The sequence below is a fragment of the Tursiops truncatus genome, chromosome 14 (assembly GCF_011762595.2).
Source record: "Tursiops truncatus isolate mTurTru1 chromosome 14, mTurTru1.mat.Y, whole genome shotgun sequence".
In the NCBI taxonomy this organism is placed as follows: Eukaryota; Metazoa; Chordata; class Mammalia; order Artiodactyla; family Delphinidae; genus Tursiops; species Tursiops truncatus.
This window is the reverse complement of record NC_047047.1, coordinates 43,816,851-43,837,654: the sequence shown is the minus strand read 5'-3', so window position 1 is coordinate 43,837,654 and position 20,804 is coordinate 43,816,851. Positions and strand designations below refer to the sequence as shown.

General features: G+C 47.4%; 1 protein-coding gene across 5 annotated transcripts in view; it reads left to right on the top strand.

Annotated features, from left to right (window-relative positions):
- SPTBN1 (spectrin beta, non-erythrocytic 1) overlaps positions 1–20,804 on the top strand; it is a 195,987-nt gene that overhangs the window by 129,132 nt on the left and 46,051 nt on the right. For all 5 annotated transcript variants that reach the window (XM_019942659.3, XM_033838552.2, XM_033838551.2 and 2 more), the window contains 6 exons: positions 9,389–9,562; positions 13,333–13,424; positions 14,661–14,741; positions 15,120–15,235; positions 18,954–19,066; positions 19,868–20,055. In XM_019942659.3, coding sequence (XP_019798218.2) covers positions 9,389–9,562; positions 13,333–13,424; positions 14,661–14,741; positions 15,120–15,235; positions 18,954–19,066; positions 19,868–20,055 — 764 coding nt within the window. The remainder of the gene's footprint in view (positions 1–9,388; positions 9,563–13,332; positions 13,425–14,660; positions 14,742–15,119; positions 15,236–18,953; positions 19,067–19,867; positions 20,056–20,804) is intronic.

The following is a 20,804-nucleotide window of genomic DNA, read 5'->3' as shown; positions in this document are numbered from 1 at the left end:
AGCTCTTGTTCATTTGTCCTGGAGATTTTCGGCCTCTTTGGCCCCGTGGTTTATTTGGTTCATGGAGCCTTCTGGAAGGGACACAGACCACACTCTGCTGTTGGCTGCAGAGGCTGCCAGGGACTCAACGTTAAGAGACCCTCCCTGCAGGAGAGGACATCCATCCATGAGGGCTTGCCCCAAAGGATTCTTGCATCTTCAGATTCTAAAACAAATGAGGTTGCTAGAGCTTCCAGGCCTGGGTAAATTAATGTCCACAGCTAAATGGTTGTGTCATCAGATAACGTTCAGTCAGCGCTGGGCTTTCTGCACCAGTGATCCAAAGCCCTGGGTCACATAAACACTTGCACTCCATCTGGAGCCATGTCTCCATCGGCATTTCAGCGCCAGCATTTACCACCAGCTTGACAGTAGGTAGTAGATAAATGTTTGAGGGACTGCAGTATCTAAATTTATTTTATTAATAGATTCTTGGAGGCAGCTCATCCCTCTTTACAGAGGGGGAAATTTGTCTTATTTTTACTGAGTGAAGTTCAAAGAAATACATTAGCTTAATGATCCAGAGCATTCCACCCTAACCCCGCCCTGCATTTCGGCTTAATAAAATTTGAGTTAGATTTGAGCAGGTTTTGGGTAGGCATTTTGGGTTATCAAGGCACTTGATTCCAATGTACTGGGGAACATGAGAGAGCAGGAATCCTCACGTCTGGTCCTGACTTGGGCGGGATCTGTGTCCGGAAGTTGTCGCTCTCTTTGCCGCAAGGTATGTCAGATCCTGGAGCAGTGAGGAAACTCTTTGGCTGAGCCCGGAAGCTGCTGCTAATCGGGATTGGGTTGATGACAGAGAAAACCTTTCCTTTCCAATGTGTTACTCTGAAATTACCATGTACTATAAGTTCATAAATGTCTTGCTTTAAAGTTCCATAAAGAATATAGACCGGGGCTTCCCTGGTGGCGCAGTGGTTGAGAGTCTGCCTGCCGATGCGGGGGACACGGGTTCGTGCCCCGGTCCGGGAAGATCCCACATGCCGCGGAGCGGCTGGGCCCGTGAGCCATGGCCGCTGAGCCTGCGCGTCCGAGCCTGTGCTCCACAACGGGAGAGGCCACAACAGTGAGAGGCCCGCGTACCGCAAAAAAAAAAAAAAAGAAGAAGAAAAAAGAATATAGACTACCCTTTACAGCATCAACTGACCAGGTAAAAGCGGTCACTGTGCTGGTCCCTTTGTCCTAGGCCCCAGGGCCAGATGAGAAACGGGACTTGAGGGGTAAAGTCCTGCACAACCCACTGACATTTGGAGGGAGTGGGGCCTCTGGACTTCGGGGGTGAAGTGGAGCCCACGGCTCCTCATCCAGGTTCGAAGTTGGCCAGTGCCTGCCCCCTTCCCTCTGTGGGCCTCAGCATGAAGGATGGGTCTGAATAAGACAGTTTCCTGCCTTGCTCCTGCCAGACCGAGCCCTCGCCTCTGACCGAGAGGACAAGGTTTTCTGAACACTTCTACCCTCCCCCCAGCCCCTGCCATTTCCAATAGCAGGTATCACTAATTTGGGGTTGCTTGATGTTTTCCTGATATTCTGTCTTGTTATTCTGTTAATCAATCTCAAAGAAGACAGTGCAACAAAAAGAGGATTTTTTTTTTTTTTTTTTACCACCGTTAATTCCAAAACAGGCTGAGCTAGGTGGAGACGATAGATTTACCATGAGATTTGCTAAGCCTTAAGTAAATCCTATGTTGAACTACCCTGAGTGCGTTTTACCTAGAGCCTTTGTTAGGAGAACATGCTGGCATGTATTGTTGTAGAAACGGGGTTTTATGAACTGGCCACAGAACCTTCCTGTTGTTTGTAATGTCTCTTGTGTGGGAGAATTTGCTTTTGTTCTAAACAACCAGACACAGAAGAATGCCCCTGTTAAATTCAGGTCTAGTTGCACAAATACTAAAAGTGAATTAATAGTAACAGGTAATAGTAATACCATGTGATAAAGTACTGAATGAATGGCTCCAAAGCCCTAGAGTTCAGAAGGGGAAACGGGCCTTCTGGATGGGGTGTCAAGGAGGGGCCGCGTGTCAGCCGTGAGGAAGAGTGAAGAGAGCGCTTGGGGGTGGGTGGCAGGAGGAACAGGCGTAGGGAAAGCATCCTGGCTGAACTGGAGTTTGTTTTTGGAAGGAGTGATGATGGTCAGTCACTTTTAGTGTTTTCTGTCACACGCATAATGTGTTTAGTTCTCACAGTCTAATCACGGGGACAACTTACACTTTATAGGAGAAACAGGCAGTGAGTGACCAGGGCCTCGCCCAAGGCCAGTATCACTACTGAGGAATATAACTTGGACTGCAGCCTACTCTCCTGTCTGTTGGTCCCCTCCTTTCTCATTGAGCCCTGCTAAAGGAGAAGATTCTCCTTGGGGGTGGGTCCCAAACAGGAAGGAGACGGGCAGGAATTAATGGAACAAAGTATGTTGTTTCCTGTTTAATTTTAATTGGGCAAGAATCGTTTATACTATTCTTAAAGCTCAAAGTGTGATATGTAGGGAGGTGTTTGGGGACATAATGTGAAATGAGTTTGGCTGTTGTATCAGAGGAGATTTTGGAGTTCCTATCCCCAAATCCCTATCCCATCCTACCCTCTGTATTAAGTAGAGGCGTGTGTGTGTGTGTGTGTGTGTGTGTGTGTAGCAAACACTGATTTTTTATTAAAAGACAAAAATATAAGCAAGTATCCATTGCTCTGATATACTGAGACCAGTAGTGTCTTTTCTCTATTTCTTCTTCACCTAAACGAGAGATCAGGAGGCACTTTAGAATTCACCTGGCATGCTAGTGAGTGTTTCACCCTGCAACACATAGGTTGTATTTCATAGCTGGAAGGGACTTGAGTGGCCACTAAGTTAGATCCCTTTATTTCATAGGTCCTGTAGGCCATCAAGGCCATCCAGCTGGCATATGGCAGTCGGCCTCTCCCAGTTCCCAGGATTGGTGTTCTGTCTACCCTGCAACCCTTGGAGAGCTGTTGCTCCAGGTGGCTTCAGGGTGGCTTTGGATACCCATGAAGAAAATCAGAAGGAGTGGGGCTTACCAGGGTAGAAGAGTGGCCAAGCTCCCCAGGGTCCCCCCAAAATACCCTGCCAGGAATCCTCCCTTATGTCTTCCTCTTCTATTCAAGGAGGCTAAAAATGGCTCCAGGAAACGTTTGCTTTTTCTTTTCCATCTCTAGACTCTGGCAAAAAGCCTGCCATCGTGAGTACTCCACAGTTCTGCAAATCCTGATGCCCCACAGCGTGTAATCGATCCAGACTCCAGGCTGAGTGACAGTTGCGGCAGAGCCGTGGGGGGGTGGGGGTGGGGCAGCATCCAGCTCCCTCCTTCCTTTCTAAGGGCCTTGGGCCCACTTGGCGAATTTGCCTAGGACCACACCGCTTCTCAGGGGCAGGGCTTGGACTAGCTGCTCTAATAAGCAATCAGGATTATATTGTCAGTTTCTGGAGGTTGGTTAGTTAGCCCTGTAATTCCCACTCTTCCTTTGGAGTTGGAAAGAAGATGGGTCTGGAGTAAGGCCCAGATGGGTTAGAGCTGTGGTTGATAAAAGATTTGGGACTAGAAGGGACCTTGGGAAGGGGAAACAGGAAAAGCACCCGCAAAACACAGGCCCACAGGCCCTGGTGCGGAAGAGCAGGGACACTTGTTAGATTGATTTGAAGGAGGATCCGTAAAAATTGGCATTTCCTCAGAGGAGCCCACGCCTGCAGAGCCCCCCTTGCTTGAGTTGCACACGAGTCTGGTATTGATCTTTGCCTCCTAAGTGGCATCTCAAACTGCCCCATCAGAAAGGACCCAGAGGACAGAAATGCGCATGTTACCGTGGGAACGGACCTGTGTCGTACTAGGAACTTGACAGTAATTCGTGGAGATGAGACAGGGAAGGTTCCTTTTCTTGGCAGAGCGAGCCACTCTTGGGGCGTGGCTTGTGTTTATCCCTGAGCGACGCACCCCTCCCCCAGGTGCACTGTGTTCCGTTCTCTCCATTGTTATCTCTTCTTCCTCTGGAGAAGATGGAAGTTGAGTAAAATAAAAATAGCTCTTTTAAAAAAAAAGGGAAAACTGTCTGCCAGATGGGAACCCAGCCTCGTAATTTCCTTTCACGTAGACGTGTGTGTACTGCCCTCGGTTCCCGGTGTAGCAGGAAGAGGACGCGCTCTGGAATCCCGGCTCACCGCACACCAGCCAGCCGTGCGCCATCACCTCACCCCTCTAAACCGGCATGTTCTCATCTGCAAAATGACAAGAATAGTAATAATTATTGCTGTGCAGTGTTAGTGTGAGGACTAAATGTAAACCACCTAACAGGTTAACATAGTGGCACAGGAAATGGCAGCTAAGAATTTTTAGATCTTGGGGGTTTTGCCATTTAGATGACCCAGTGTGTTTCAGTGTATATAGTTCTGTGCAGTCATTAACCCTTCTAAAATAAATCCCCTGTAGTGATTGCCCCCTAAACTGGCCGAGGTACCGTGCCTTAAAACACTTCGGAAGCCCTCTCTGAAGCAGATACAACATGAGTTCCAGGAGTTGGTATTCTTGAGTTTTAGTCTTGATTCTTACTCCCCCTCCTTGTGCTGCCCGTACATCATCTAATCACGCCACGTCTGGTTTATTCTTTTGGCTTAAAAAGGGGTTAATATGCCACCGAAGATGAGTGAGCTTCAATTGAGATGAAATGTGGGAAAGTGTTTGAAAAACAGAGAGAGGAGAGGTATAGTGAGGCAGTGAAGCAACTTTCACTGCTCAACATTTAGCCTAGTTTGAATTACTAGCTGCGCAGCATAACAGTAATGTTTAAAATATCTCTGTAAATCATGCTTTCCAGCCTTGTTTCCTAGTAAGCTCTGAGTCATAGAGGTCTTACTGTGTATAGAGGCCTTAAGTGTTGAGGTTTGGGTGTTTTCACATCCTTTCCGCTCTCTCGTCCTATCTCCCCTCTCTCCAGGCACCAGCCAGTCATAAATTTTCTCTACCACCTTTTCCTTTTATTTCTGTCCAGAGTTTAATTTGGGGTGTCAGGATTAGAAGAGTAATATCATTACCATTATTTGGGGGCACATTCCCTTCTGGTATTAAATTTGCCTTTCAGCTGACGTATACCAACTTCTCTGCCTCTCAGTGGGAGAGTTCTGTCTAGACCCTGAACATTTCCTGTTGTCTAACAGAGAGGTGTGTTATTTCTAAACAGTTTTTTTTTTTTTTTTTTGCGGTACGCGGGCCTCTCACTGTTGTGGCCTCTCCCATTGCAGAGCACAGGCTCCGGACGCGCAGGCTCAGCGACCACAGCTCACGGGCCCAGCCGCTCCGCGGCATGTGGGCTCCTCCCGGACCGGGGCACGAACCCGTGTCCTCTGCATCGGCAGGCGGACTCTCAACCACTGCGCCACCAGGGAAGCCCTATTTCTAAACAGTTTGAAGCCCAAGTGGTATGGAGAGGGGGAGCCCCCTCTTTTAAGTAGAATCGTTGGGAGGAAAATCCTTGAGGCACCCCTGTTGGTAGACACACTTTGTGGGTTTGAGAACACCATAATCATTAGTTCACCATTTCATTTATGTAGCGGCCCTTTGAGATAATTATTCATATTATCCCCATGTTATGGATAAACAGACATTTGAGAAGTAAGGCACTGATTTGCTAGAAAGTGGGGAAATTGTAACTTAAATGTGGGCATTTTAACATTAACATCATCTTTTACACTGAATTGCCCAACAAAAGTATATGCAGAGATCCAGTTTGTTCACGTTTTATGTTTTAAAAGATATAAAGGCCAGGAGCAGTAGGAAAATTAAAAATAAAAAAACTTTAGGGGGAGAAGAGCAGAGTATCATCCCCCCAAATCTTGGTTTGATTTTTGGGAGAATTGCAAAAAAAACCCAAGTGGGGTGAGGGGGTCTCCTGAAAGTTTGCCATTTCCTCTGACTTTTGGAAATTGGTGAGGTTTGTTTTTTAACCATTTGAGAAGTCTGATCATTTACCCAGAGATGTTTCTTTGCCGTTTTTATTTTAGTTCCTTCCTTTGTGTTCCCGTGCACTAGTGTTTCTGATGGCTGGTGCTGGAGGGGACTTACGTTGTGTCCAGGTCTGGGGTGAACCATCCTCAGATCCCACCTGGCATGGCCAGTCAGCATCAGCACGGCGCCCCTGCCACGTGGCGTTGGGCTTTTCGAGCCTGCAGGATAGCGTTTGGACCCCTCTCACAGCCCTCCCCCTCCCACACCCTTGCACCCCATACTCACGTGGAAATGAACACACAGTCGGCTGGGATTTTGTAACGAGAGAACAGAGGCTTGAGCGGTGTCTCACGTGCGTTTGAAGTTGAGTTTTTCAAGATGAAGTCTACGAGGACCAACTGTAGAGTTATGCCTGCTGCAACCTGGGAAGGTCCTGGCAGCCCCCAGCCTATTCCTTGTTCTCCTGTTGCTCAGGCCCTTCTGTCAGATGACAGAACTAAACAATTTAGTAAAGAGTTTGATGTCCTTTATTCAAGGGGACACAGTCCGTGGACAGAGGCGTGCAGTGCCTCACAAGTGGTGGAGCATGCTTCCCTAGGGATTTGGGGCGAGAGGTTAGAAAAGGGGCAGCGCGGGAACAGGGCGTGACTGGCTAGGAGGTTGGAGGTTTCCTTGGGAGGCGAGCGGGTCCTGTTTTCTGGGGCGCGGTGAGCTGGAGGACTGTGATGGGTGTGTGTTGGGGCTCCTTGACAGCTGTTTCCCTCAAGGGCAGTCTGACTTAGGTTTGTGACGTGGGCCGAGCCCCTGGGGTGGCCTCTCTTTTGTGGGTCCTGGTACTCAAATTAACTTTACCAATTCTAATTCCATCCACACTGTTCCTCTCACACTCAGTTAGGACAAAACCCTTTCTGGCCTCGCAGATACCTGCTGCCATTAGGAGAACGCTTCCATCCCTGTTGCTCTGCAGTCCTGGGCGTATGGTGCCTGACACACGCTGTTTGGTCACGGGCTCGCTGGTCAGGGCACAGGCATTAAAGAGACAAGAGGAAGAAGCCTCTGTAGAGCAATGAGAAATGTCAGGAGCCCCTGCCCCAGAATTCACATGCTTCCTTAGAGGCAGTTAATCCCCACCCCTCGACTCTGAACAGAGTTTCAGCAGGAGCCACCTGGACACAAGAAGAAGGAACCGCTGTGGGTGGTCACTTTGTCAACCTCAAGAAATGACCGCCGATCCAGAGAAAATGAGAACCGAAAGCTGGCCCGCGAGAACCAGGTGCCGAGTCCGGGGACTTCTCCCCTGAGGGCTCTGGGCACACCTCCCTCCATCAGGGCCATCTCCCCTGTTAGGAGGGGACCCATGGGAGGAGGCTGCTGGGCGCGCCTTGGAAGAAGGGGGCTCCAGTGTCGGCCTCAGGCAGTGTCTACACAGTCGCTCACGGAATCTTAGATGGAGTCCACCGCTTTCTGTTTTAAATATCTGGCCTTTTTCTTACCTCGCCATATTGCTTGATTTTGATGTAATGTTATCACTTGACCTAACATGAATAACAAATCCTAGCATTTCTGACATACCTGAAATGTATTAGTTGTGACGTTTCTGAGAGACGATGCCTTTCCGCGGGTTGGGGGGGGTTGGGCGAGGTTGTAAGTAAACTTATAGTGCAGACTTCCCTCGATACCCGAAGAGGGATTGGTTCCAGGACTTGCCGCGGGTATGGAGGGCCGACTGGAGCGTGAAAAGCTTGACTTTTAGAGACATTTCTTTTTCCATTGCTATTATTTGAAAAAATCTGCCACTTGTGGTAAGGCCTCTGGCCATAATCTTATTTCCTTGGGGTCAAGGCACATTCTTGTATGCTTGCCAGTCCTTTCTTGTAGAAGAGAAAGTCAAGAAAAAATATAACGTAATCTGAGACTGGGTACTTAAAGTGGTCACTTGTTAGCCAAGTTATCTTCTCTTTAAATGTTTTCCGTCTAGCACTTAACTGAGGATCTCAGCTACAGAGGGTAAAGTGGGAAGCAGGCAAGACCTTACTGTAGGACTAGCTACGCCCACACCTGCGTGTGCTCAGGTTGCTGCACACCGGGCTGCCTTTCCTCTGTGAGGCCGGCTCATAGCACACACCGTTGTCCAGTCCGTCTGTGGGCGTTCAGGTCACTCCATGTAGGCCTTGGGCTCTGAACCGAACCAGAGGCCACCGAGAATATAGCAGGAATATAAAGCATTATCCCTGCTCTCAAGCCAGTAGTCAAGTTGGAAGTAATAAGAACAACACATACGAAATAACAGCAAAAATATAAGATATGTGATTAGTTCCTGAACTCTGTGGTCCAGACAGAGACCACAGATGTATAGGTTTGGGGGGAGGGGAGACCTGTGAGAACTGGAATGGTTGGAAATGACGCCTAGAAGGAAAGATGTACCTTGACCTGAACCTTGAAAGGTGGGTGGGTTACAATGAGTTGGCTGAGGAGGTAGGATGGCAGCCAGGCCGGGTTCATCTTCTGGCCAGGGGGGTGTGGGCAACCTGGTGGCAGCTTTGTGGAGTAATGAGATCAGCCGGAGGTGCACCCTCAGCTAGAAGGGGGAGTAACGGGCGATAGAGAGGAGGGTGGGAAGGATGGAGGCGGGCGATGGAGACATGAGCTTGTTCTTGACACAGGAGATGATAGAGACCCGTTGAAAATTTCGAGTGTGTGTGTGTGTGTATCTTTACCTATTGCTTTGTTTATTTAAAATGCTCACCTTGAAAATGCCTTTTTTTGATTTAGATATAACTGATTAAAAGGAATAGACATTTGAGGTAGTCAAATTAGACTACTCTCATATTTTTCTTACTTTATCCTTTCTTTCCAGTAAGTCACACCCTTTTACTCAACCCCCCTCCATCACCCTCACAAAACCAGCACTTGAAAATTCTGCGGATTTGGTGGAGTGTCCCCCCTTTTTCATTTTGAGCCAACCTTGGGAAACAACCTGAACCAGCAGGTGGCAAGCCTGTTTTTACGTTTAAAGCAGCTAGAAAATCCTCAGAGGTGTTTCGCTGTGCATCTGCAAAAATTATATGGGTGGTAGTAGTAGCTCTGAAATTCTTTATGAAAATTGGGTTCCTTTTTCTCTAAGCTTCCAGCTTCTGTGCTCATTTGTAAATTGTGTCACTTCTGTGATTAAACAAAAACCTCTGAAGAGTGATCGGTTACCATCCCTTAAGTAAACTTTTCTAAGGCTGTTAGATAAACTCTGTCGTTGGACTGAATGAGCACGTTTTTTTTAACGTTTTGGTATGGGTCGGAAAGCGCTGCATGAATGGGCACGTGTGCACTTTCTGGGCTGTAGTTCTGAGCTGGTTTCTGCCCTCTTGGATGATGTGTTTCCACCTTCTGCTCATCTGTTTTAGCCTAAACCCACCAAGGGACGAATGCGCATCCACTGTCTGGAGAACGTGGACAAGGCCCTTCAGTTCCTGAAGGAGCAGAGAGTCCATCTTGAGAACATGGGGTCCCACGACATCGTGGATGGGAACCACCGGCTGACCCTCGGCCTTATCTGGACCATCATCCTGCGCTTCCAGGTAAGGGACTTGGCCTGGCGATTCGGCCTCCCTCCTGGATGTGAGCATCCCTGTGAAACTGGCCCCCCCATTCCAGAGGGACCAGGAAGACCAGGTTGAAATGTCGTCTCAGAGTCAGGTGTGCAGAGCAGCGGGTCACATTTGGCTGCCCTGTAGGCATGTGGCAGCTAATCACATCCTCCTTCAGTTCTGCCAGCCCCTGAAAGTCTTGACTCTCCTGGCAAATAAGAGGGTTTCCTGGGCTGCGTCTCGGCCCACCACTTCACCGACACCTACTGTAAACGTCTGGTGTCTGCTGCTCAGCTCTCAGGAGCAGAGGTGTAAGGATGTGGTCGATGCTAGGTGACTACCACCGGGCTGTTTGAACTTCGCCAGGTTGTGGCATGCGTCATAGAATATCTTTCGGCGAAGCTGCTTAGGATCGTGACACATGTGTGGGCTCTGTTTTCACCTTCTCCTTCTCCTTTGGATGTGAGGAAGCAGTTTTCAGGGTGGTGTGCAAAAGAGCCTTATGCTTGTTTGACTTGGTGACGATTTTATGGGTTTGTTATACCCGAGCGAAAGGTTCTAAGTATAGAAATACTGTAAGCCAGAAGGTCCTCTCAAGGTCATTTTGTCCAATTCCTTCACTTTCTGAGGGAAGGGAGGAGCCTTGCCAGGGATCACACAGCCAGTCAGGGCTGCTGCACATGCTTCCGGCCCCTTGGAAGAGAGCGCAGCCTTTCTTGTCTGTGAAGCAGCTCCGGCCTGATTCCTGGTTCTTTCTCCAGGCTGTTGCTTCATGCTCCTGCTTTTCAGTTAAAATCTGAAATTCAGGAAACACTTCTTACCATAGCGTCAGGTTACTCTGCAGACAAAAGTCCGAACCGTCCTGTCTCCACCGTGGCTGTGTTCTCTGTGTCTTCCCTTCCTGTTAAGCCCCTTTGATGAAGTTTGATTGATTTTTTTTTTCCCTAGGTAAATAAAAATCTCACCAACAAAGGGCCATGTCAGAAATCAAATTATAGCTCTCTTTGTATTCTTACTAAAACGCCGAAATCAACCTCTAACCAATCATTTCCCTTGTGCTCCCCTCAGGATCGGGCAGCTCTAGTTTAGTGGTCTGGGTGGGTATGTGGGAGTAGGGAGGGGGTAGGGGACCAAAGCAGAGCTGTACAGAGACACTCCCTGCATGGGGGGTTCCTAAGCCTGGACCTACCTTGGGAAAGCCGTTTACTCATTCAGGGTCCCTGGTCCCAGCCCCAGCGCTTCTAATTAAATAGGTCTGAGGCTGGGAACCACTGTGAAGGTGACATGTTAGTGGAGATTTAATTGCAACAATCAGTGACTTTATTTTGCACACAGAACTCTTCTGCACGTTTCTGTCATTTAGTTCCTGAATGATTTGAAAACAGAGTGAATACCATTGCGTTCACTAACTATTGCTCTGGGCCTTAGGCCAACAGGACTCTCCTGGAGCATCGCCTCAGTTCTGTAGAGTAAAAAGTCCTATTTCTCTTGCCTTTGGCCTGTAGTAATCAGAGCGTGGAAGGGCATCCTGACAGTGGCCTCTCTTGACAGCAGGTCTTGTGCCCATGACGGGGAGCTGGCACACACAGCCCTTTCCAGGATTCTCGGCATGAATTGGGTTGCATCATTGACTAATTAGCTTCCTGCCAGCTTGCCTTTTTCTGTGCTTGAACCTGTAAATGCCGATACGTAGTTTCTCCCTTTCCTTTGAGGCTGATGTCACTGCATGGCCTGCAGGGTTGGTGTCTGACATGACCCCGCCTCCCACAGCAGTTTTATCAAATCATCCCCCGCTCCACAAACATGTATCGATTCTGCACCAGCCAAGGCCCAGCTCACATTCTGCGTCCTCTGTGAAGCATCCCATGTATCTACAAAGATCTCTCTCCCCACCGCCCCCCAGCTCCTGAATGTGCAACCTTGTCTGACATTTTGTGTGTGTGTGTGTGTGTGTGTCCAGAGTCCCCAAGACGTGGCCTGCCCTGATGTGTGTAGCAGGTGTGCATTAAATACCGATGATGACAGACAGGTTTTATGCCGCTTTCCCTTAAAAGAGAGTAAAAGATGGTGTGAGAAACTGGAATGAAAGTCGTCGAGTTTGCCTGGTCCACATAGGGAGCTGTCTTCATTTCAGAAGGGTAGATATTGTTTCTGAAAGAACAAGTCTGGAAACAGATTCCCTTCACACTGAAGCATAGGAAAGCTGATGGGGGTTAATGTGTAAAATTCCACCTGCCTTTCCTGGTGGGTCTGTGTCTTACTCCTTGAGCGAAGGTTATTCTTACACACTCTTTGGAGTTTATGCAAGCTCAGACTTCACTTACAACAGTTAAAAATGGAGAATTTTTTTTAGAAGTGTAATTATTTCAATTTCTAGGTGTTTTTCCTAGTTGAAAGTTTCTAACTTTTTAATCTTACGTGTATGTATTTTATCCTCCTCCTACCACTTTCTCTTAAAAAGAATTCTGGGGCGTGTTTCTAGATTAAATGGAAAGACCTTTGACAGGGGCCAGGACAGGGAAGCTTGGAATGGTTAGAGCTGAAAGAGAGGCCAACACCCTTTCCCCTGACTCCATTCCACATGTTATCATTATAATCAAGGAACTAAAGGCAAAGGGGTATTTAGAGCATTTGTTTAAAATCACGTAACTGGTAGGCAGCCCGTGAGCCAAAGAGCTGACATGTATGGATCCTTACTAAGAGCCCAGCCCTTCGTACTTTGCATTTGTTCAAGTGTACAGCACGAGATAGCCACCCCTCAGAGGGGCAGCCGAGGAACTCGCCCAAGGACACGCGATAGGTGGGGGAGCCTGGATTCGGACCCAGAGAGTCTGACTTTGGTGCCAGTAGACCAGGCTCTGTGTCCTGTTGAGAATCAGCGGCCTGAGTAGCTGATGAACACAGGCTCTCTTAGTCCATTCAGGCTGCTAAACCAAAGTACCACAGATTGGGTGGCTTCCACACAGTAGAAATTTATTGCTTACGGTTCTGGAGGCTGTAAGTCTGAGATCAGGGTGCTAGCATGGTCAGGTGAGGGACCTCTTCCGGGTTGCATACTTCTCATTGTGTCCTCACATGGTGGAAGGCGCTAGGGATCTCTCTGGAGCCTCTTTTATAAGGCACAAATCCCATTTATGAGGGCGCTACCCTCATAACTTAAGCATCTCCCAGAGGCCCTACCTCTTAACACCATCACCTGTGGGGCTTAGGATTTCAGCATAAGAATTGGTGCGGGTGTGGGAGACAAGCATTCAGACCATGGAAGCACAGCATTTAAGGGCACTCTTTCTCTGAGAGTTTGGGTCCGTTTTCAGGAAATGGTGCACGCACTGTCCTCATCAACGAAGGACTCACTCACCCTGGTGTAAAAAAATCTTTGGTTGTGAGAAAACAAACGGCATTTTTCTAGAGTCTGCTGAGGTTCAAGCCGTATGAACCACCGTTCTAGCTTGTAGTTGGAGAGGATGGGCTATGTTGGGGGTAGAAAAGACCCCTAATCGGTTCTTGGAAGTCAGGCAGGTAACTAGTCTTCACTTCAGTCTTATCTTTGTGCAAAGTAGAGAACCTAGTTCTGGTTGGTGTTTCTAAGAAGTGAACCCTGGCTTCAGAAAGCAGTTCTCATTGACCCTTGGTGTAGGCAGTCTGCAGGGCTAGCTGTTGATCTAAAGTTTACTCTTTATGTATATGCAGACCTGTTCTTCTGTGGCTCTTATTAGGAAGCTAATGCATCTATTGGTCTAATATTTCTTCGTAAATCTTAGATCCAGGATATCAGCGTGGAAACTGAAGACAACAAAGAGAAGAAATCTGCCAAGGATGCATTGCTGTTGTGGTGCCAGATGAAGACAGCTGGGTGAGCACAAGCTCGGGGGTTAGGGGCTGCTTCTCCCAGGACTACGTTCTACCAGAGTCATCACTTACAAGGTGTTGACGAGTATCTTCTCCACCACTTCACTGAGACGTCTTGTTGACTCGCAAGCAGTGGATGCGCTGGCATTTCAGCTAGCTCTCAGAACAGGAGTTGATTTATATCCTGGACCTGTCATTTGCACAGTCAGTTTCCCTCTGTTTATGAAGGAAGTTCCAGAGAGAAATTAATCTTGAATTTTAAAACCCTGAAACCATGTTTAAGAATCTCATCCAGGATATTTGTAAAATGTTGTGGGTTTTCTCCTCTCTTTAATTTCTGTTGCTTTGGGAAGCTCTGTGCAGTAAACTTAAGGGTGGGTGGTCTTTGTACATTATCTCAGTTTCCCTCTCTTTTATTCTTTCCTTGAAATTTCAGTCAAGATATTTTTTAGAGAATTGCATCTTGCTTATTGCTCACTGAAACTTCGGAGCTCCTAGGTACTGAGAATTGGTTTTGTACAGGGTTAATTTTGCACCAAGTCAGGACTACTTGGAGGACAGCTGTCGTTGTAATGGACGTGATCAGTCAGTGGTAACTATGGAAACCATGAAGAGTGTAAGGCTTAGTAAGGGGATCAAGTTAGGAATGAACTTTTAATCAACCACAGGTAGAAAGTTATTAATAATCAATGTGGTGTAGAGTAGCTGATTGACTGCGGGTAAGTTTCAAACATAGGGAAGTGTTTCAGGGAGGTACTAGATTTACAAAACTTCATCCAGTTCAGTGGGATAAGGAAGAAGGAGAGCTGAGTGTTTGAACAGGTAATCCCAGCTACTTCCTCGCCCGGAGTGCCGTGTGAACTCGGGTCTTGGTGTCTGCAGGGTTCTGATAGCTGTGCTGGGGGCGTGGAAAGCCAGTGAAGCAAGGAGGCCTCAGAGGCATCTAGCTGTGGTCACTTTTTTCTCAGTAAGCCTGGTGTTTTCAGTCAAGGACGCAGATCACAGATCGAATTACCAAGAAAGAAAAGCCATGTGGATGTGTGTTTTATTCTTATTTTCCAACAAGGAGAAGTTGAGGCGGATCTTAGCTTGGATTTGATTGTCCTTATTGACATTCACTTTCCGACATTTTCGCAGTGCCTACAGACTTTTTTTTTTTTTTTAAACACTGTGTTTAGCAAAAGCACAGACCTTTGTTTGATGATTGTGTCGCTCTTGTCTTGTGCCTCGTGTTTGTTAGGTACCCCAACGTCAACATTCACAATTTCACCACTAGCTGGAGGGACGGCATGGCCTTCAATGCGCTGATACACAAACACCGGTGAGTCCTTAGAGGTCATGCTAACAATTTGGGGGTGGAATGTTGACATCCTTGTGTAGCAGATCTGGGTGACTTTTGGTCCTCATGTCCGTTGCCCTCGCTGTTGCATCATGGTGGAAATTCCTGCCTTCCCCGTGAGGAAGGTGAGAGAGAATGTGTAAATTCTCCCAAACCAGAGAAACGACTTAACCCATTGTCTTCATAAACTTTGAGGTTGTTTATTCAAAAATCGGGTTTCATTGTTTGATGATTAACTAATATTGTAGGCTTTTACTCTGCTAAGTGGACACTTTTGGAGTAGTAATCGAGTCCCACTGGTCACACGGTGTGTTTTCAAGCCACTGTGATAAATCTTTGTTCCACTGTTGTTCTACACAGGCCTGACCTGATAGATTTTGACAAGCTAAAGAAATCCAATGCACACTACAATCTGCAGAATGCATTTAACCTTGCAGAGCAGCACCTCGGCCTCACTAAACTGTTGGACCCCGAAGGTAAGGACTCCAGGGGTAAGAGGTGGGACCTTCGGCATCTCTAGCACTGCGGAGTAAATATAAAATCTGCTTTGTGTCAGTTTGTTTCATTTGTACAGTGTGCTTTGGGAATTATCTAAGGAAGAGGAGTTTAATTTTGGTGTGGGAGTTACTTGAGGATTTGTGTAAAGGATTACGTCTGAAAAGGCCTTGAGAGATGAGTATGATTTACACATGTGCCAGAGGAGAGGGCGTGGCAGGCAGAGGGATCTGTGTGAGCAAAGGAGCTGCGAAAGAGGAAGGTGTGACCGGGGACTAACAGTTTATTGGGAGTGGTGTTAGCGTGTTGTTGGGAAACATACAACTGGAAAGGTGGGTGGGGGCCCAACAGGTTACAGTCTTTAGAGGTTATTCAGCAGGCACTGGGGAGTCATTGAAGCCTCTTAGCCTCTGTGCTCAAGGAAGCGAACCTGCCTTAGGCTCTCCATACATGCTTGTTGACTGACGTTCATCCCACGGTGGCAAGAGCGTGGTCTGGCCTGGGTAGAGATAGGGGCAGGGGCCTCCTTAGGAGGCTGTGCGGTGTTTGTTCCTGAGCACGAAGAGCTTCAGTGAGGAAGGTGCACCCGGAACGTGTGGGTGGCAGAGAAGTAGCACGCGCAGCCCCTCCTCGTGGCTGGTTGCTTGGCGGCCCAGTCTCTGCACGGAACCAACCTCTCTGCTCTGCGGATCCCTGCAGCAGGACCCTGCAGACTGACTGCGGGTGACGTGGAGCAGACCTGTGTGGGACGGTCCCATAGGTTGTAAATCCCTTGCTTACCAGAATCCTAACTGTAGGCTTCATCTTAGCATGAGCTATCACAGGAACGTCTTCTGATGTCGAGAAGCATTGAAGACGTAAGAGGATTTGTTTGTAGGGCTGGAGCCTTTTAGACCCTCTCAGCTGTTAGCAGATATTAGAGAGAAAAAACTGTATGCGAGTGAAAGTTTAAAGTTCTTATAAATATAGAACAGGAAGTTGAACTCCCCAGGGGCAGATCGAGGTCAGGAGGCTACCAGGCAGGCGTCTTGCTATTTTCCAGTGCATCAGATGCACTGATAGTTTCACTACAGGAAGCCGAGATAAAGTTATCTTTGTGCTAGCCCATTAAACGATTTCTCAATATAAACACAAAACTAAAATTCCTTGGACTGTGATAAATCTTTGTGCTTAACCCCTGCCTTACTCTGGAAAGGCATCCTCCCTGAGCCCGAGCTCTTTGTGCTTAGATAAAGAATCTTCTCTTTTTTTTAATCACTGTGACAGAAAGAAATTTAATAAGTTGCTCATTAGTTAATCTTTCTAATCACCACCCACTACGAAAAGGGGATTGATGTTCCCCACATCATTCGAAGACAAGGAGCTAAAAGAAGCAGTCGATGTCACTTACTCTGTGGGTTTGATCTTGATGATTAGTTGTCCTTAGCTGCTATTAGTTGTCCGGTGCCCCAGAGAGCATCAGTTACAATAAAATTGTAAACAAGTTAGAAAAGGTTTTGCTTGCTCACTCCTTCCCAGTTATGTCGACATTTTATGTTTATTAAATTGCATACAGGGATGGCATTTTTTCCTGGCCTTCCTGCAATTCTGTATCCACGGGGCCCACTTTGATGGGGCCAAACAGACACAGGAGTTGGCCACAGGGGCCCTGGGGTGGGAACAGTAGCGGTGGCCCCCTCTGCCATCAGCTGCCTCAGTGACTCTGGGCAGGGAGCTTTCCCACCCTGTGCCCTGGTAGTCAAGTCTTTAAAACAAGAGAGGCAACCTGCCTCACACAGGGCTGCCAGGAAGGATAGAAGTGAAGGCGCGTGTGCGGAGGCACATTGAAAAAAGAGCCCCATACGTCATCAGAGAGCCATCTGTGTTCTCTCCTCCGTCTGTCCCGAGTTGAGTACTTCCCTCAACATTGCCATACCCTGAAGACTGACCACCTTCATTCATTTGCTCCCTCCCTCGATAAATATTTATTGACCACCCACCCTGTATATAGACAGTGCGTTAGGAGGTGGGGAGGCACGGTGGCACAGGGCTTCCCAAGACTGGGTTCCTGCCCTGGAAACTCAGTCTTGTAAGACTAATGAAATGTGCATAAGTAATCATAGGACCTGGCAGAAAGCAAACGATAAACAAAGCCCGAGGAGACAGTCATTCCAGCTGTAGGGATCGGAAATGGCTGTGTTGGAGTGGTGGCTTCTGAGCTGGACCTGAAGGGTAGGAAGAAGGTGATGTGCTGGGGAAGGCCCTTTCAGACAAAGGGAGGCTGTAACTGGAAGGAATATTGGGAATTGAGGGGTGGTAAATAGTCCAGTTTGGTTTAGATCTATAGTGCCTTAGAAGAACCAGTAGGCTGCAGAATGAGAAATGTCTAGAATGGCACTTGGCACTTAGAGGAAGTGTGATAAATATTCGATGGATAGATGGAAGGAAGGGAGGGAGGGAAAGAAAGTTAGGGCAAATTGTAGAGGCCTTTGGGGTTTATACTTTATTTTTCAGACTGCAGGCACTTCTGAGTAATTTGGGCTTGGGAGGAAGCTGTGCTTCACAGCTGTGCTTCTGGAAGATCAGCTAGGCAAGGTGTGTAAAGTGAATCGAGTAGCAGGGAGACCCAGTGAGGAAGCCATTGCTTCAGGTCTGGTTATGTGACCGTGAGAGCTGGACCCGAGAGTGACAATAAGGATTCCATAAATAGAATCATCAGGTCTCAGACCCGGTGACTAACCAGATATATGGGTAACAAGGAGATAAAGATGTCCATGGACTTAGTGGCCGGGAAAGATTCTGGTGCCACTGGCAGAAATAAGGACCACAGAGAAACACAGACCAGCTTAGGGGTCGGGGAGGCAGGGAGGTGGATGTGGTGTGTCTGGGTGGTAGCCACATCAGTGAGATATCTGACTCAATTCTTACTATGTTCTTCATTTCTGCTTAGTACTTTTGTATATATTTTGTCATCTCGGTGGCCTGGGGTCCTCTAGAGAAAAGATCATGTCTATTAAGACTTTTTTTGTCCTTCTGTCATACAGAGTGAAGTAAGTCCGAAAGAGAAAAACAGATACTGTATGCTAACACATATATATGGAATCTAAAAAGAAAAAAGTGGTTCTGATGAACCTAGGGGCAGGACAGGAATAAAGACGCAGATGTAGAGAATGGACTTGAGGACATGGGGAGGGGGAAGGGTAAGCTGGGATGAAGTGAGAGAGTGGCATGGACATATATACACTACCAAATGTAGAATAGATAGCTGGTGGGAAGCAGCCGCATAGCACAGGGAGATCAGCTCGGTGCTTTGTGTCCACCTAGAGGGGTGGGATAGGGAGGGTGGGAGGGAGACGCAAGAGGGAGGAGATATGGGGATATATGTATATGTGTAGTTGATTCACTTTGTTATACAGCAGCAACTAACACACCATTGTAAAGCAATTATACTTCAATAAAGATGTTAAAAGAAAAAAAGACTTTTATGTTCTTATTGCAGTAGAAGGCACTTATGAATGTTCATATAATAAAAGAGCCAGGGAGGTGATTTCATCCCTGTTAGTTAACTTTATAATTAACACATCGATGACAGAACTCTCAAGCCCAAAAAAATGAAGATACGGGCCTGTGCAGTGCTGAGCAGCTGTTCCAGGTTGTTCCTGCTGCCTGGTTGGCGGTGCCGTGAGCAGAGTACTGAACAGAATCTTCTCTGGGTTGCAGATATCAGTGTGGACCACCCCGATGAGAAGTCCATTATCACTTATGTGGTGACTTATTACCACTACTTCTCAAAGATGAAGGCCTTGGCTGTTGAAGGAAAACGAATTGGAAAGGTGAGCTCACACCACTTTTGTAAGTTGTGAGACATAATTAAGGTTCACATCTTAATGTGCCGCCACCATGCCCTCAGACGTTTAGCTACTGGGAGTTCGTGGCAGGTTCTCCACACGGCAGGGAAGTGGGCAGCAGCCTCTGGATCCCAAAGAGTACTAGGAGGCAGGAGTGGTGGGTGGCTAAAATACTCAGGAAGGGATTTCAGGGGGATCTCAGACCCGGAAACACCCCTCCCCTCAACCTTGCCAGGAAATTGGGTATTGAAGATCTGATTGAGTTGCCTGATGTCATGGACGTGGAAGTCCTACTTACCACGCTTGGAAAGGCCTCATCAGTGTCACGCTTTTTTCATTTTTTTGTTTGGCTGACGTTCCCCTGCCATATATTTCAGAACACCGCAGATCAGATGACATTGTCTTCTCAGTGCAATGGAATAGAAAATCCGTGGGCGTTCATGGGACAGGACCAAGCAAAATAGAGCCCTTTTTGTTCCTCTAGGAATTTCGGAGCTGAGGCATCAGGAGTCATACAGGATCTGAAACCCTTGCCTGGGGGTTGGGAGGTTACAGAACCAATTACAGTTGAGTTAAGCTGTCATTGCTCACAAATGATAGCCACGGTCTGAGTGCTTATTAGCACATGGTTCTTGGAGTTTTAAAAACTGTTGTGCCAAAAAGTCTCATAGAACCGTTTTCAGAGCCAGTGCTGAAGTGTGTGCGGGCTCCCATAGGGCTGCAGTCATGTCTCCCTTACGTAGGGATACGATCTTGTTTTTCCATTTTTCTGACTCTTGTTTACAGGTGCTCGACAATGCTATTGAAACAGAAAAAATGATTGAAAAGTATGAATCCCTTGCCTCTGACCTTCTGGAGTGGATTGAACAAACCATCATTATTTTGAACAACCGCAAATTTGCCAACTCGCTGGTTGGGGTTCAACAACAGCTCCAGGCCTTCAACACCTACCGCACTGTGGAGAAGCCGCCCAAGTAAGATGCAGAGTGTAATGCCTTGCCCTTCTTATGGGGAGAGAGGTGATTGCAGCCGCAGACCCCTGTTTTCTGACTTGCATGGTCTCATCTCGATGAATGCCTCTCGCCAGCGGCTTGTCCTACTCCTTTTAATCCGAGCCTGTGTTGCCGAGATGTATTCCAAATTATACTCTCTGTGAGCCCTTTCTAGCAGAAATGTGCCACTGGTATGTGTGATACGTGAGAATCCCAAGAAACGGTGCAGGTCCCCAGTTCCTTATCCAAAGCTCTTGCGCCTAATGTGTTTCAGAATTCCATCGTTTCTGGATTTTAGAGAAGTAACAGGGTACATGCCAGGTGGCTCTGAGGCAGTTAACTCATATCAAGCCTCCTCACATATCTGTAGCAAAACATGTAATTATTCACACTGTGTGAATTAAAAAAACAATAGTTTCATATCCGTTCAGATCAGGTTTTGCTGCCCCCAGAAGTCTGATTTTTCACATATTTTAAAGATACGTAGTTGTCCAGTAAAGATTGTGGCCCTTATCTCTTGCTTATTATGACAAGAGTCATCCCTCCTTTTTCTGAAAACTCCACTTAGTTGTGAATTCCTGGCTGAGGTCTCCACAACCCATTGACAGTGACCCTAGGTGGTCGTTTGAAATGATCCTTGTTGAATGCATTCAGCTGTGCTCTCCAAATGAAGCAAGTTCATCATCCGTGGCTTGGGGTCTAAATCTTGATTGAGTTGATTAACAAAAGAG